Below are 17,511 nucleotides of genomic sequence, written 5' to 3' on the forward strand. Positions count from 1 at the left end.
AAAATTTCTTTACATGCACATCATTTCTAGTTGCCAAAGTTTGCAAGTTCCTTAGAATTCTCCTGGTGATAAAGTTCATCCCGTTGGGAAGAATTGCGAAAGACTAACTAGTTCATTTATTCAGGTTATCAACACCTTCATTGTCTTTGAGTTATTTTACAACTCTGTAAATTTTAGAATACTCATAATAACATACATGATCTTTGTCCATACAAATGCAAGTTTATTAGGGGAAACTGATTATTGATATTGGCCTATGGATAGATCCATTTTGCATCTATTTGTAAACTCTTTTCAGAATTCCTTATTTCCTGTATGTGTCTCTGCTCTTTGAATTCTCCTTAGAACCACTTGTAACATCTCACCAGTTCCCTTGTTAGTTAATGAGTTAAGTAAGATCTTGGGCACATACTCATATCATTTCTTTATGAGAGTAATGATTATATCCTCTTTTAAAAATCATCCTTTAACATCACAAATTGTAGTTTGATCGTGTTATTTTTCCAGGATGTGCCAAGACGCCATGTACGCTGAGTCCTTAATAGTGAAGCAGGTATACATTTGCCTGACAGAGTCAATTGGTTAAGGTTATTGAAATTGATTTCATACCTTAAAAAAAATTGCCCCAGACCTTGCAAAAGAAGATATGTCCATTGCACAGCAAGAATCATTTGAAATACATCTTTAATTTTAAAAAATCAATATGCAATCTACAAAATACTTCGTTACATGATTATTAAGGCTCAATCTGTTTTATATTTGTATTGATGACATAAAATCATATTTTGAATAAGATATAATAATACTTAGTCATTATTAAGGAAGGCCTTCTGACCTAATTTATAAGAGAAAAAGGGCTATATCAAAAGCACAGACCCAGAATGAAGGGAACTAAAACCCTAGAACTGTTTAATATATAAATCAGGTCAAAAAATGCCAGCCTTTATTCATGCTAGGAAGGGTTTTTTTCCATACTTTTTTAAATGGATACACTATTTCTATCCCCATAAAAAAAGAAAATGTCCTTAAATTCAGATCTGTAAATTGATCAGGTAACCATCAAGCCATGAATTCATTTATGCAGTTAATAGGATCCTTTGACTGGTAAGGCAACCAGACCAAACCAATTAGAGCAGAACAATTCATCCCAAACTGGCCAACTCCTTGGAAGTCTGCCATTGTGTCAATTAAACAAACGACCCCCAAGGGGGTCAAACTCATTAAGCATTGATCTAAATTACCTAAATTAAAATGCTAGAAAGGAGTAGTTCCTCCTTCAGTCACTTCCTTCCTCCATTCCCTACCTTAAAAGCAGGAGTTTTTATTGTTGTTGTTTTGAAGATCATCATTTACTTTCTGGCAAAGGATATTCTACTTCTTAATTTGTAAGTCTAAGTGGACCCTACCTGATTTTTCACTTAGAGCATCAGGATCACATTTGACCTTCTGCCATTTCTGAGGTCAGAAGAATTGTATTAAAAAGCCTCTCCACCTGACACAGAATGTTAATTTAACGTTAAGTAATGAATATTTAAGGATCCTAATAGATGTGCAAATGAACAATTATGCTGCAGCACCCCGCTGTTCCTGCCATCAACCTTTGCATTGCTGCAGAAACTCACTTGGGCTTCAGTCAGCCTTTTGTTACATTTCCAGCACTGAATCTTGAGATGTTCCTGAAGGCTGGAGGGCTGGTGAATAAATGACCCCAGCAGTGAGGTACCCACACATACTGGCAACCTGTGAAGCCTAAGGGGTGATTAATTGAACCCTGGGCTGAAATTACTTTGAGGTGTAAATATTCATCAAGTTCATCTGAATCAGACTCTGAGTTCTTTATGGGCAGGATGCCATAAAACAGATCTGAAAGGACCAGCAGTAATTAACCCAGCTACCGTCCCTGGTATCATGGAGCTGCATCAGGTTCGGCCCGCCTCCATATTTGTTCTGAGCAGATTGAAGTCACTCCAGAATGTGCCACACCAGACGATGAGGCAGGATGCTGGAATTTTTTTTAAAGACGCGCACATAGATTTGCCCTCCTGTACATCAACAGTGAGTCTCAAGCATATGATATTATGAGCAATACATCAGCTGAAGTTAAAGAGAGCAATACCAATTCATTTTAACAGTCAACTTTTGCGTTCTTTGCCTTTACAGTAAAATAATGAAAAGCATTAAATCTGCTGATTGATGCAGATCATAAATGTTTGTTTTAATCTGCATTTTTAACAGATTAAAATGAATGTGATGTAACATTAAATAAAATGTATGAGACAAACTCTGTGGGCCAACAAATAATGTTGTTTGGAAGAACACTATTATATCAGTTTTGACTCAAAACAAATCTAGTAAATAAAGAAAAATACCTCCTAATCATATTTAAGGATCAACATAAATTGAAGGTACATTAATACCACATGTTTTTTCCACATGTTTTTCTGACTAAAAAAATACCTAGAATATAGATTTCCTAAATTTAAAAATCTGACCTTTCACTGTAAACACTGAAAGGAAATTATAAACAGAATTATAACTGCTAATGCCATTGGCTTTTCATTAAAAAACAAACATTTACCTGACTTTGAAGAATAGAAATATCACTTCTTAGAAACGTAGATAAAATAATCTAGTGTCTTTCACTTTGCTCATCTTTTAAAGAAAATTACTCTAAATTAAGCAGAATTAGCATAAATAGCATGATAGCAGAACTAACATAAAATAATCGTAATATGATTTAGACTTCTACTCAAGAGAAGCTTGTGTTAATTACAAAAAAAAATACTTTATCAAAATACATTCTTAGAGTCTGCACTTCTGGGAAACAATATTCATGAACTTTAAAAATTCATTTTTAACATACATAAATATTTTAACTAGTGTCCAATAATACTGGGATTCCATTTTGAAAGGAATCTCTCCAAGCAAAGGGCAATATGTCTTAGTGACTTGTACTAAAATATGTATATCAACAGAACTAGCTTCTTTGCAGCACACACCAGAATACAAATGTATTTTGAAAATGATGATACCGTGGGTGAAAGACAGGTACCAAATACAGCTGATGGTTACTCACCAGTGTGGTAATAGGACAGGAAGATAAATAATTCAGAGTCAGAGACAGTCCCACATCTCCATGTTAGCCTGTGGTTTCAACATCATCCTACAACTAGCCACGTTTCAGAGAAGAGCAAGAGGGAAAATTAAGTAATTTGGTTTATGTCTCCTTTGATTGCCTCATCCTCTAGTACTAGTGCTAGCTCAATAAGAAGAGGTAGGGGCTGGAGGATAATAAATATGGCCCCAGGTAACCCAGAGGGCAAAACAATCAGCCACCAAGTAATCAAAAATCAAAAATGCTTTGGCCAAGTGGCTGTCAGGTCACTATAACAGCGCCTTTGAGTTTCACTAGGAAACAAAAACATCATGAAAATTATAGACACAGTTTAGATCACAGCCCCAGGGCACAAACATATCAAAAGCATAAAGTACAGACGGTTCGGTTGCAGGTCTAAACTTCTCTAAACGTAACCACTGGACCTGTCATTTCCACTCTGCAGTAGCAGAACTTGGCGTGGTTTCTGTGAATTCCGTATTTGGAAAGTGGGTCGTCATCACTGCCTCTTGCTACTCCTACTGAGTTACGCAGTCACCAGCTTTATCTGGGTCTTCTCCATCGATTTTAATCCACTTCTTTTCTATTTCAACCTGTCACGCAAAAGCAAAACAGGGGCAGCGTTAACAAATGCAACACAGCGTTAACATCGCTTCAGTCCTCGTTTGCAAATGAGGCAAGGACTGCAGCCACCACATCCTCTGGACACAAACACAGCCCATCTGCCCTGTCATGTCCGTTCCCAAGTGAAGCACACTGCTCTCCTTTGGGACAACAGAGTCTCCCAAATCCTTCCCCTCTAGGGTCACATCTTGAAGAGGACAAACTTTCTTCTAAGTCAGACACAGGTTTTATAAAATGTATACAGACTACATATACTGATAAGACATTTACCAATCTGGCTAGACATGTGATCAAAGATGCCCCCGAGTATCATATATCCAGCATCTGGCCCACCTGACATTTAGAGCACACCCAAAATCATCTCTCTAACTAAAACTAGTTTACAACAGTAAACAGTTGGGCCAAACCATCTGCCTGTCCCTCATCTTTTTCATCTCACCTCAAACGGTACCTCCTCACAGAGGCCCTCCAGGACCACACTAGATAAGGAAGCCCTCCATCCCTCTCTATCCTGTGACCCTCTTTTACTCTCTTCTTAGAATCTGTCACTACTTAAAATTACGTTATTTGCTTGTTTACTAATTATTTTTTGTTCCACCACTAGAAGGTAGGCTTTATGAGGACAGGGAGTTGTCTTTTGTTCACCTTTGTGTTCCCAGCATCTACAGCAGCAGCTGGCACTTTGAAATTGCTCAATAAATACTTATTAAATGGAAGATAACATTTTGAAACTGACTGCCACCAGTGCTATTAAAGCTAAAGAGACTTTGGTATATAATTTTGAGCGGTCCTCTACAACTATGTGAAACTGGCACATCCCCTGAACAGCAAACGGTATAAATGACATCTCCATGTGCACCTGACACACATTTCGGTCACACATAATACTTAGATGCCTAGTGTTACAGGTCAGGGTCCCCAAGAAGCAGATGCTGAGATGGAGACTGGTGTGCAGGAAGTTTACTGGGGAGGGCTGCTGGGGTGGACACCTGACGAGGAGGGGAGGGGGCAGAACAGGAAGAGGGAGAGGTCGGGCCACAAAGCAGTCACAGTAAAGGCTTCAGCCCATCCCCAGGGAGGGCTGAAGCTAGCAAGGCCCTGCAGGGTTATTCCAACTTGAGGTAAAAGGGTCTTTAGACCCCTGATCCACCAGTTACTGGACACAGGCTGCCCCAGGAAGGGGGCGTGACCTGGAGCATGGTATCCTTCTTCATCCAGGGCAATTCCCAGCTGCCGAGGGAATAAGTCCTTCAGTCCTGAAGGGGCTGCACAGAACAGCACCCACTCATCATTCATTTTACCAACAGAATAAAAATCACTGGACCCAAACATACAGGCTTCTGAACAGATAGTCCAAAATAAAGAAAAATCCAGACTTGGTTACTATATTATAGAACCACCAGTTGGTGCTAATGATGTCTTATATAATCACACCATTTCAAGATACTATGGGGGACTTCCCTTGTGGCGCAGTGGTTAAGAATCTGCCTGCCCATGCAGGGGGACATGGGTTTGAACCCTGGTCCGGGAAGATCCCACATGCCACGGAGCAACTAAGCCCGTGCGCCACAACTACTGAGCCTGCGCTCTAGAGCCCGTGAGCCACAACTACTGAGCCTGCGGGCCTAGAGGCCATGCTCCGCAACAAGAGAAGCCACCGCAGTGAGAAGCCTGCGCACTGCAACGAAGAGTAGCCCCCGCTCGCCGCAACTCGAGAAAGCCAGCGCACAGCAACGAAGACCCAACGCAGCCAAAAATTAATTAATTTAAAAAAAAAAGATACTATTGGAAACGTGTGGCAGAGGTTATCTCTATATCTAAGTCTGAAGATGAGAAGGAAAAGCAAGTTTAGGAACAAACTTGTGCAAGTGTATGTCACTCTTTAATTCATCTGGCGCAAGAATGTAGATGAGCTGATGGTGAAAGTTTAAAATTGTGGTGATAGAGTAACTCAGTATTTCCCAACGAGTGCTCCACAGAATACTATTCCAGAAGATATTGATAGGTGTTTTACAGGAGACAAGATTCCATAATTGATGAGTTGTGAGAAACTGAGTTAAGTTTAACACGTTTCTTTATTGCAGAACTTCTCAGAGCCTTTGTTCAACATTAATTTAGTGTACGACGTTCCCCAACTTATTTTTTTCTTGGATCATTATATGGGACATATGTTCCATAGAACACATCTTGGGAAATGCTGTTCTAACAAAATCTTTATTATAAATATGCTTCTGAAATGTGAACTTATTTTTAATGCCCCGTTTTTCATTGAGAGCTAAGTACACAGCACTGTGTCCTCAGGCTCCCAATGTTCTCTAGAACTGAGGGGAAGAATTAGGCTCACTGGTGACCATCACTCTTTTCTAGGTCAAATACACACATACACACACACAGTCACTTAAGAGGGCAAAGCAAATATCTAAAGCCAAATCAGGTCAAAGCTTCGGAAGCCCCAAGTTGAACTCCAGGGCTTCGGGATGTACCTGGATGTTGTAGCAGGCTCGCTGATGAACATGTTTCTGTGGCTGGACATCACTCTCCACCCCCAGAGACCTGACCTCTGTCCTTGAGGCACAGGTGTCAAGAATCCCAAACTGAACAGTAGCAAATGGATACCAATCAGAGGGAATTTCTTGGTCTGATCCAAGTTCTAGTTTGTATGACAAACAATGGGGATGATCAGGACCTTGAAGAAAAAAATCAAATGGTCAGTCAAAGTATTTCAATGGCCACTGAACATTTCTCTTGAGCATAAGAGACATGCATCCCTCTCTTTAATAAGCATTTCCATTAGCACTATGGTTGTGTGAATTCCATTAAACGACATACCATAAAAATTCACAATTTTGCACTAACAGGAGGGACGTCTACCTGCATTTTTTAAGTACTGGCTTTAAAATAAAGTACAACTTTATCATTATATAGTTATATATGTTAACTCCCAAAATGTTTTCAATGAGAAGTATGCTGTTGCTTTTTTTAAAAAGAAAGTTTAATATTTCATTTAATTATTCAAATAAAACAATGACCAACAATACAGCGATCAGAAAAATTTAGAATTATATCAAGTTCATATGTGAGTGCCTTCTATTGGGTGATTCTAATTCAGAATAATAAAAGTATGCTAAGTTTTTTAAATTAAAAGGTGAGTAATATTTATATTAAGCATCATTATTTGGCTATAATGTGCATAAGATCTGTAAAGAAAGAAAACTTTCTCTTAAGTAGACTGAATAAGATCTTACAATAATTCTTAATTTATTCATTTTCTTACCACTCTATTTATTGATAGATAATGCAAAGGTAAATTTCAGCCTAAATTAGGTCACATTATAAAGAAGTATGATTTTTTTTAAAAGTTAAACTTAATGAATTTTTTTACATTTCAGAAAATATTCTAGGCCAAGAATTCTTTTTTTAGTAGAATGGATTATTTTTGAGTACACTGATTGCCACTCACCCTCCTTAAAGCTCTGACTGGAACAAATGTACCGTGTAAATATGGGCATAATGACTTTCAATGTTTCAATGAAATATCTATTTTCACTTCACTTTGCCATATATTGAGCATCTACTCTATGCCAAGCCAGGCTCTGTGCCAGACCTAGGGATATCAGATATACACAAAAGCTTTAAGAGGGGTCAGGTACTGTGTGTGTGTGTTTATGTGTGTGTGTTACAATGCAGTAAAAAATATTTTCAATGTAATCACTGTAGTAACTCTATAAATGTTCCATGATTCTGTTGCCTTAGTCCACAGCATCTACATATCCCATGCAGCTATCTTTACTTAAATTAAATGTATGAGATGACAATAATTTCAAAAGCCAGATTAAATTACTACACCACTGACACGACTCAAGAAAGAACATTTCCATCAGAATATAGCTTTAGGCACAAAAACAAGAGTTTAAAGGATTTCACTTAATTCTTAAAAGATAAATTGCCTTTCATTCCTTACAACCTGTTTCTTGTAGAGAGACTAATAGAATTCTAAGGCTGTAAAAGGACTTGAGAACTCATCCATCAATTAACCAACAGATGCTCATTAGCGTTTCCTCTCACTTGTAGGGGAGGACAACAGCGGCCTCAGAGGTGCTCTAAGCTACCCAGATCACTGCAGGCAAGTGATAACTTTATTCACACACACACAAAGCCAGGGGAGATTCCACAATCCATTAGCCTTTCTGGCCTTCTGTCTGCAGGATACCTAAGTTTATTTAAACTTAATTCAGGCACTCTTCAGTCCTTTATGGCATAGTGGTTAAGCACATAAACACTGGACTCAGATGGCCCGGGGTCAGATCCCAGCTCTGCTACTTAAAAGGTGGGTGACCCTTGGCAAGTTATTTGATCTCTCTGAGCCTCAGTTTCCCCATCTGAAAACGGGGGTGATAATGATGGTAACAACACAAACCTTATGGGATTGCTGTGAGGATTAAACAAGCTAGTTGGCACACGTAAGAGCTCTAGGGACATGGTATACTGTAGTGGTATAGATAGAAGTGCACAGTGCTATTCAATTATAAATTCAGTATTGTTATTTAATTACCATAATTTTGCTAATGAAAGCACCATGAATTCTACACTTTTAGAGGTGAAAATGATATTGCAGATGATCTAATTGATATTAGATGTGAATATTGATATTCACATTTTAAAGAAAAACTCTTTTGGAACTTTTGCAATGAAAATCACCCAAGCTGAAGATCTAGTACTCCGAAAATAGGTTTAGAAACAAAACCTTTCTACCCACTTTTCTAAAAAACTGGTAAAAGAAGAACGTTTTTCCTTTCAAGTTTTCTGGCATATTTTTCCTGGCTTTTAAAACTCTAAATACTCTACAATGTTCAATAACTCACACTCCCTTTGGACTTTGATATCCATGAAGAGAAGTATCATGTCCGTCCTTAGCACAAGCCTGGCACATTTGGGGCTCAAAGGATATTTGTGGAATTTACAAGTGAATGAATAAAAGATAGAGGAAAATCATGTTCTTTATCTCAGTACTGACCACCAGGGGGCACTCTCAGGCTTCGGTAATTAGTCCCTCATCACTTTCTAAGGACCAGGAATGCAATCACGAAATCTACTTAGGTCTAGTAGACACCGGGTCCCTCTTGCACCAAAGTATTTCACATCTGAAACTGAATTGGTGAGAGCTGGAGGGAATGAATGGTAGAAGGATGACACAAGTAGTGGAGGAGGAGAGAACAACCAATGTGCTGAAGAGAGAGCAAAGAAAAAAGTAAAGGCGAGTCATATTTAAAAATTGGTAAAATTGGGAAAGTGGAGATAGATACATTTGTTAATTGACCCTCCACCATGCTCACTTCTCTTTCTAATTCTACGCTACCATATGTACCCTCTATGGCTAATCGGTGTTTTCAAACGGCCTCATTCTCTTCTCCCTCTCCTTCCTCCCTTTTCCTCTCTCCCTCCCCTTCCTTTTCCACCACCTTCTCTTCCTCCTCCTCCCCCCTCCTCATCTTCCTCCTCCTCCCTCCCCTCCTCCTCCTCCTCCTCTTTCCCACCCCCAGCAAAATCTGTGCACAAGAAACTGTCCTCTGTTGTCATTCACACCTTAGCCTGAATGAACTATCTGGGGCCAACCTTTGTTGTAAAACGAAAGGCTCACCCACTGTTAAAGGAATTTTAAGCATTGACTTGCTGGTAGAAGAGACATTTAAGGAGCCAGCATCCCTTCCCACCTCCCCTGAAATCACATGTAAGTTATTTCACCAATAGGAAAATTCAATTCCAATCTCACAAATCCCCAGGAAAGGGGCATAAAAAATTTTTTTTAATTAGTATATATACTTCATATATTTTTTTAGTTTCCTTTTTTTTAAAAATTTTTTTTCTAAACTAGTTCTAAAAAGTTTTTCAGAAACTAGCTTGAAAGGGTAACGTGTTAAAGACCCTCTTTTAAAATCTTCTGTTCTCTAAATACCCGTGATTTTAAAATCATATAGAAACATTGAGATACTCTAAGTCCTTGCTCCTCTACGTGAGGTCCGTGGCCAGCCGCGCTGGCATAACCGGAGCACGTGTGGGTGACACAGTACGGGGGAGCCCCACCTGCTGATTCAGAGTCCATATTTTAACAAGGTGATTCATATGCACACAAAAGTTTGAGAAGCACTGCCTTAGGATAAAGATTTCCGCTCTGCCCCAACCTTACTCTTTCTATGCTTTTTCTCAAGAAGCAAAATGCCAGGCAGCCTCTTACTCTGCATTATCCTCCCCCCACCCCTATCGTGGAGAAGCCTCGGTGACGGGGCCACGTGATCCCAGAAGTGTCTGGGCCCCAGCCTGGCTCAGAGCTTCCCCCTGCCCACCCCCGACTCCAGACACAGCCTCACTGCCTTTTCCCGGGCCTCCTCTTGGTGCACAGACCTGATTTGAACAAAGCAGCTTTGATCCCAAAGAATTTGGTCAGTGAATTCTCACCATGTAATTGTCTGGAATGCTTGTAAAATGTCATTCTGTGTGAGCCTGGTGCTATGACAGTCTTCCACAAGAATTCCCAGAGGCCAAGACCAAGTCCAGCCAGCCTCTCTGGGAATGCACACTCTTCGAATTGCTCTCAGTGAGCTCAACTGTTGGTAGATATGGATGCGAGGGCAATAACAGGGCTCTAGAAGACACAGGGATACACGGAGCAGGGAGGAATGATGCCTAGGCAGCCATGACAGGCCTCCCAGGAGAGGTACGAGGCCAGCTGCATGGGAGAGCCTCTTACAAGCACCAATAGCTGGGCCTCACCCCCGGAGTCTGATTGGTAGGGATGAGGCCTAAATATGGGTATTTTAAATATTAAAGCTCTAACGATTTTAATGACTCTAACATGCAGCCAGGACTGGGAAACAGATTTTAAAAGGAGTGAGGACAGGCTATCTCAGCTAATGGCACCATCGCCCACCCGGACCTGCTCCCAGCCCCTCCCTTTCCCCCAGGCCCACAGACCATCTGTCACTGCCTCGGGGTCACCTCTTCTGAATTCGCTCACCCACCGCTCACCTCTGTCTCAGTGCTCCCACTGCCCTCCACCTTGCTCAGCCTCTCTCCCCTCCTACCAGCCTCCCTGTACTATAATCTACTCCTGAATCTTTCCTCTGCAACGTACGCCTGACTTTCTAAAACAAGGTAGGATTCTGTCACGGTCATGCCTGAAAACATTCCAGAGGCCCTGCTGACAAACTCCACACCCCACAGCATGGCTCACGACCCTCTTGGCAGGCTGGTTTCTTCTCCAACTATCCCCTCGGTCCCATAACTCAGGTAAGATCCCCCATTGACACACCTGTGTTTCTGCTGTTTCTATCCTTGATGGAGTCCCACTGATTCTCACAGGCCAAGCTGAAGCATCACCTCTCCAGCAGAGCCTTCCCTACTGCCCCCTGCAGTTGAGGACTCCTTTCTCTGGGACCCCTATTAGATAACGTCTGTACACGTTCCAGAATAGGAGAGAGCAGATTTCCACAGCTCATTTGGATAGTTGCTTCCGCGTCTGCCTCGCCTACTAGATTTATGTTTCCAGACAGCAGGGATCATGTTTGCATCTGTATCCCCCAAGCACCCAGCGCGGAGCCTGTACCTAGAGGAAATTCAGTGGGTGTTTGTGAAATGGACGTGTGAATGAGTGAGCCCTCTTACTAAATTCTTGTTGACTGAATCAATTAACTCTACCATTAATTCTGAGAAAATGCACTGTTATGAACAGGATCATTTTCACAAGAAGCTTTGTATGTTGTTCTCCTTCCAAAATTAGAAAAGAAGGATTGGTATGGGTTCTCAGTTTGAAAATTAAAAAAAAAAGTGTCGTTGCCCCAGAGGGTCTAGCTGGAGTGCCTGCTCCGAGGTAGAGCAGCTGGAGTGGGCTCCTTGTGAACCTGTCCCCCTGCCCGTCTGACCCCAGCTGGACAAGCCAGCAGGCTGAGCCCTCTGTGCTCCTCTCTCAGAGGCATAAGCATTGCTGCAAATCCATGCAGAAGGTGCACCTGACCTTTTGTTCTGGGCCCAGAACAACAGGAGTCAGGTTATCACCCAGACCTCAGAGGACATCTGGGGACCAAGGAGGTTACAGTTCGCGTTCCAGCCTGCCTCCCCCTTTCCCTTTGTGTTCAGCAAAATAAAAGGCAACGATATTCTGATTTTTATAACGTCTCTCACCTAAAAGTAGCACAAATAACTTTGAGAATAGATCCCTTGGAACCACACACTCAAAACCTCAAAATCTGTTTCCCTGGGGGGAGATAATCTGAGAATGGTTTGAACTTGCTCCTCCAGCAACGTTATCAAGAAGGCAGGAAGCATTACCGCTGTGGATGATATCCTGGAAGATATTCCCATCATGCTGGAGTTGACCAAGAGGTGCCATTAAAGGTCACGCCTGTGACCACGCTATCCTATCACTGCCTCTCCCCGCCCTGGGCCTGGGCTCTCCTGGCTATTCCTTGGAACTAGAAGGTAACCACCAACTACCGTGAGTCAGGAGAACACTGTGGAGGGGAATTTGGCATGAATGGAGAAAAGCAGGGAGTGTCAGGAAAGGCTACTGAATGGGGGCTTCCCTTCAGCACAGGGGCCTAGGACTCCTCAGCTGCCAGCTGTGTCTCTCACCTGCTGGGCCCTGTCTGTAGCTCAAGATACAATCAGTCGACAGATGTTAAGCCAGAAAATTGCAGGGCACAGACAAGGTGACATGCTGTCCCTTAGGTCCACTGTAGTCTGGGGCTAGCTCTTCCTGCCCCAAAACATCACGAGACCTGCAGAGCAGTTTCCCTCAACCTGGGTCATACGTTAGGTTCACCTGGGGAGCTCTCAAAACATACGGGCGCCTGGGGCCCTCCCCCAGAGATTCTGATTTAATTGGCATAGAGTAGAGCTTGAACATCAAGGTTATTTAAAAGTTCTCAGGCTATTCTGACGGCCAGTTTTGAGAAACACTGCTGTAGGTCCACCCTGAATAAAAATGCTTCCTCTGCAGTCCATAGCATGGAGGGCCCTAGGATGTAATTAAATTCTCCTGAAGGATTAGACCAGCTATGAGCTATTTGGAAACAGGGATCAATCTTACTTCTCTTTAGCCCCAGCACTTGATATGGCACTTGGAATACAGTAAGTGCTCAATAAAGGTTTGCCTAAATGATGAATGCATCAACTCAGATGCCCCAAATCTGCCCCCAACTTAGCTCCACAGCCCAGCGTTCTACCAGAAATAACTGAACTAAAACAGGCAGCAGCCCTAATTTCAAATTTTGCTTTTTTGCTTTATTATGTTACACCCACTACTAACTTACTACTTTAAAATAAATGCAGTGCTAGGGCTGTCTCTTCAAAGTTCTAAACTTCTAGATTCATTGTTTGCTTTGCAAAATAAAAGAAAAGTAACTGAATTTTAATGCTTAATTAAAATTAAAACAACTTGTCAAGATGGTCAAATTGGTCAATTCAGCAAAAGAAATTAACCTGGGTAAAAATGAAAGGTAGTCTTATTTCAAGAAGCAGGGAACAAAACCTAAGGAGGAAGTGGTACTGGCTGAGAATACAAAAAAGTTCAGGTATGTTCAAGGATGACAGATCTTAAAAGGTCAGTTAGGGAATCTAAGCTATATGAACAATAATTTTAATATTTGAGGCTGACGGTTGATGTCAAAAGGTCCAACTAGAAATTTTCCCTCGGTACCGCCATCCATAATAAAATCCTAGCCTCAAATGGTATTTCTTATGATATCTTAAAAAAATTTTAGGCTAAACTTATCTGGTAGAAATAGGCATAAGGGGACAAAATAAACCAGCTGTTTGACTAAATGTTCCATCTCCCACCCAGCGATGTAAGCATGGCCTCAGCTGACTGACGTTACCCCATCTGCCTCAGCCTGGTTTCAACCCAAGGAGGAAGGTGAAAACATTTAAGTGACTTCACATGAAAATCAGCTTGGCGTATTGAATATTTACTTGAATTTTTATCAGGAAGCCGGTCTATCTTCCATACGACGGCCCGGTAGGCACTCTCGTATTTTGCTGACCCCACAGTGACCTGTATGACAGGTTCAGATTCAGGTTCATGTAAACTCCCCAGACACGCCCGGCGGTTCATTTTGGCTTTCAGGGACTTCTGCCTCTGGAGGTTCATGGTCCAGAGAGCCTTGATCCACTGTGATGGAACAGGAAAGTGTATCATTATGTTGTCACAGGACCTCAAGGATGGTCTCTGGACCAACGGGGCCATGTTGACAAAGGCCTGAAGCTCCACATACGCCCCCTGGACAACCACTACAGACTTCAGGGAAAAGGGAAGATCTTCCCCGCTATACAAAGTCTTGAAACGCATCAGCTCAAACCGGCAGGCATCCAGAGGTACAAACTTAATGATTCTTGATTGCTCAAATTCTTGTGCTTTCACACACTTATGAAAATGATAGTCAAGAATATCAATCCCCTTCTTTTCTGGGTCTTTTTCAAAATAGCATTCATTTCGTTTCTGCAGCTCAAGGTCATTCAAGGTTAAAAAGCATTCTGTGTTCCCATTCACAAAGCAGAGGCAACAGATTTGAGTTATCACAGCACTTTCAACCAATTTTCCTTCTTCTTTAGTGATTTTACCCCAAAAGTTGTCCACAATTTCAAGGAAAATTTCTTGTTCCTCATAGTTCTTCTTTGGTTTTGAAACAGCGGGCAGCTTCATCAGCTCCTCCTCCACACTGGTCAGAAAGTCAAGGAAGTCATGGTACTCTGTGGATCCCAACTTCAGCATTTGTTCTATGTCTGGTTCGTGAACTACTTCTGTCTTAGAATGGTATTTCCTTTTTTCTGTGTAAGACACATGTTCAATCTTCACAGTATGGATTTTTCCTGTCACACTAAAGTTCTCAACTTTGGGTTCAGAAAGCCTGCAGTATGGATTGAGCTGTAACTCTTTAAACGGTTTTTCTAACCCCTTCTCATAATACATTTGCAAAATTCCTCCAGGTAAGACTTTTAGAAAAATTGGCCCCCACTGACGGGAAGACATCATGTTCTTCTTCTCAGGAATTCTCAACATGAAGGACCATCCGGCTTTTGGCTGACTCCTGAAGAGCATGTGGGGGACAAAGGAAGAGGCAGCATCTTCAGCATACAGATACTGCGTAGACAAATTTCCAAATGATTCTTGGTTCTCAGCTGATTGGAGATGTTCAAGTTTCTCACAGATGTAGTTGAGTGAACATTGATTTAAGCCTTTTTGATCAATAGGCATCTCTTTGTCTCTTGATGGGACCATCTTTCTGCTTCCTGGAGGGTCAAAGGTGAGCTGGGAAGCACTGCCTTCATCTTTCCAAAATGGACTTGAAAAGGCACAGTCCTCCTGAAAATACTGAAACTGGGGAGTATCACTTTGGAACCCTAAGCTTTCAGCCTGGTGAGGGTTCATTTCATCTGGAAGACCCACTTTGGGAGCTGGATGTATACATGAGTGGTCACTGAGTAAGGAAGCATGGGATACACAGGTTGGTTTAGTAGGCAATAAGGAAGATCCTGCTCCAGGTATAAATGGACTGTTTGAAGCTGATTCTGGAATAGGATAAAGCACATGAGTCCCTGCTTTGGGGATGCCAGGAAAACCTGGGAAGTCTTTGGTAGGTGTAGAAAGAGGAGAGTTACTTGGAGGTCCTGGACTGAAATAAAAGTCTATGATTGGAGAGGAGAGAGGGGTACTGCTGGTGGAGGAATATCCACTGGGAAATTCCTTAGTACCAGAAAGGTTCAGTTTAAGTCCATTTGGCCTACAAATGCCTTGATTCTCCAGAGGGAAATTCTTTGACTTTTGAGAAGACTGAAAAGCAGGGTCATCATCAAATGTGACCCAATTGCCTGGGTTTGTGGAGCACATCTTTGGGATCAGATTGTGGTCTTGCCAATGAATCAGATATGTTGTCTCTGTTAAAGGAGAAAGAGAAAATAAGAACATAAAATGAGGGGGAAAAATTCAAGTTACTAGAGGTCATTTGTTCTGAGAAACACTTGGATTTAAAAGTATCCAGATTTATAAATTAACTGAGTTTAAAGAAATGCTTAAAAACTGTAACACTTTTGATGGCTGAATGGATTAAAAAAACAAGATCTAACCGTATGCTGTTTATAAGAGACCCATTTTAGATTTAAGGACACACATAGACTGAATGTGAAAAGATGGAAAAAGATATTCTATACAAATAGAAACCAAAAGAGAGCAGGGGTAGCCATGCTAATACAGGACAAAATAGACTTTAAGTCAAAAACTGTCACAAGGGACAAAAAAGGGCATTATATAATGAAAAAAGGGTCAATTCACCAGGAAGATATAACTATTATGAGTATCAGAGCACCCAAATATATGAAGCAAACATTAAAAAACTGAAGGGAGAAAAAGATAGCAACACAATACTAGTAGGAGATTTCAATACCCCAATTTCAATAATGGATAGGACATCCAGATAGAAGATCAATAAGGAAACAGAGGACTTGAACAACACTATAGATCAAATGAACCTACCAGACATATACAAAATATTCCACACAACAGCATCAGAATACATTCTTCTCAAGCATATGCATAACATTCTTCAGGATAAATCACATGTTAGTTTACAAAAAAAGTATCAAAAATTTAAGAAGACTGAAATCATATCAAGTATCTTTTCCAACTACAATAGAATGAAACTGGAAATCAAGAGCAGAAAAAAACTGGAAAATTCACAAGCATGTGGAAATTAAGCAATACACTCTTCAACAACCAATGGGTCAAAAAAGAAACCAAAGAGGAAATTAGAAAATATCTTAAGACAGAGAGGGCAGACAGCAGAAGCAAGAAGAACCACAATCCTGCAGCCTGTGGAACAAAAACCACATTCACAGAAAGACAGACAAAATGAAAAGGCAGAGGGCTATGTACCAAATGAAGGAACAAGATAAAACCCCAGAAAAGCAATTAAATGAAGTGGAGATAGGCAACCTTCCAGAAAAAGAATTCAGAATAATGATAGTGAAGATGATCCAGGACCTCAGAAAAAGAATGGAGGCAAAGATCAAGAAGACGCAGGAAATGTTTAACAAAGACCTAGAAGAATTAAAGAACAAACATCTAGAAGAATTAAAGAACAAACAAACAGAGATGAACAATACAATAACTGAAATGAAAAATACACTAGAAGCAATCACTAGCAGAATAACTGAGGCAAAAGAACAGATAAGTGACCTGGAAGACAGAATGGTGGAATTCACTGCTGTGGAACAGAATAAAGAAAAAACAATGAAAAGAAATGAAGACAGCCTAAGAGACCTCTGGGACAACAGTAAACGTACCAACATTCACATTATAGGGGGTCCCAGAAGGTGAAGAGAGAGAGAAAGGACCCAAGAAAATATTTGAAGAGATTATAGTAAAAAACTTCCCTAACATGAGAAAGGAAATAGTCACCCAAGTCCAGGAAGCGCAGACAATTCCAGGCAGGATAAACCCAAGGAGAAACATGCTGAGACAGACAGTAATCAAAGTGACAAAAACTAAAGACAAAGAAAAATTATTAAAAGCAACAAGGGAAAACTGACAAATAACATAAAAGGGAACTCCCAAAAGGTTAACAGCTGATTTCTCAGCAGAAACTCTACAAGCCAGAATGGAGTGGCACGATATATTCAAAGTGATGAAAAGGAAGAACTTACAACCAAGATTACTCTACCCAGCAAGGATCTCATTCAGACTTGATGGAGAAATCAAAAGTTTTACAGACAAGCAAAAGCTAAGA

The 17,511-nt window shown here is 40.9% G+C and overlaps 1 protein-coding gene across 4 annotated transcripts in view; it reads right to left on the reverse strand.

Annotated features, from left to right (window-relative positions):
• Positions 1–666: 666 nt before the first annotated feature.
• STON1 (stonin 1) overlaps positions 667–17,511 on the reverse strand; it is a 51,796-nt gene continuing 34,951 nt past the window's right edge. For all 4 annotated transcript variants that reach the window (XM_082427727.1, XM_082427724.1, XM_082427725.1 and 1 more), the window contains 3 exons: positions 13,703–15,664; positions 6,223–6,425; positions 667–3,708 (listed from right to left, as the gene is read on the reverse strand). In XM_082427727.1, the coding sequence (XP_082283853.1) occupies positions 3,634–3,708; positions 6,223–6,425; positions 13,703–15,617 (2,193 nt within the window). In that variant the 5' untranslated portion in view covers positions 15,618–15,664 and the 3' untranslated portion in view covers positions 667–3,633. The remainder of the gene's footprint in view (positions 3,709–6,222; positions 6,426–13,702; positions 15,665–17,511) is intronic.

The sequence above is a fragment of the Balaenoptera physalus genome, assembly GCF_965194825.1.
Source record: "Balaenoptera physalus genome assembly, chromosome: 15".
In the NCBI taxonomy this organism is placed as follows: domain Eukaryota; kingdom Metazoa; phylum Chordata; class Mammalia; order Artiodactyla; family Balaenopteridae; genus Balaenoptera; species Balaenoptera physalus.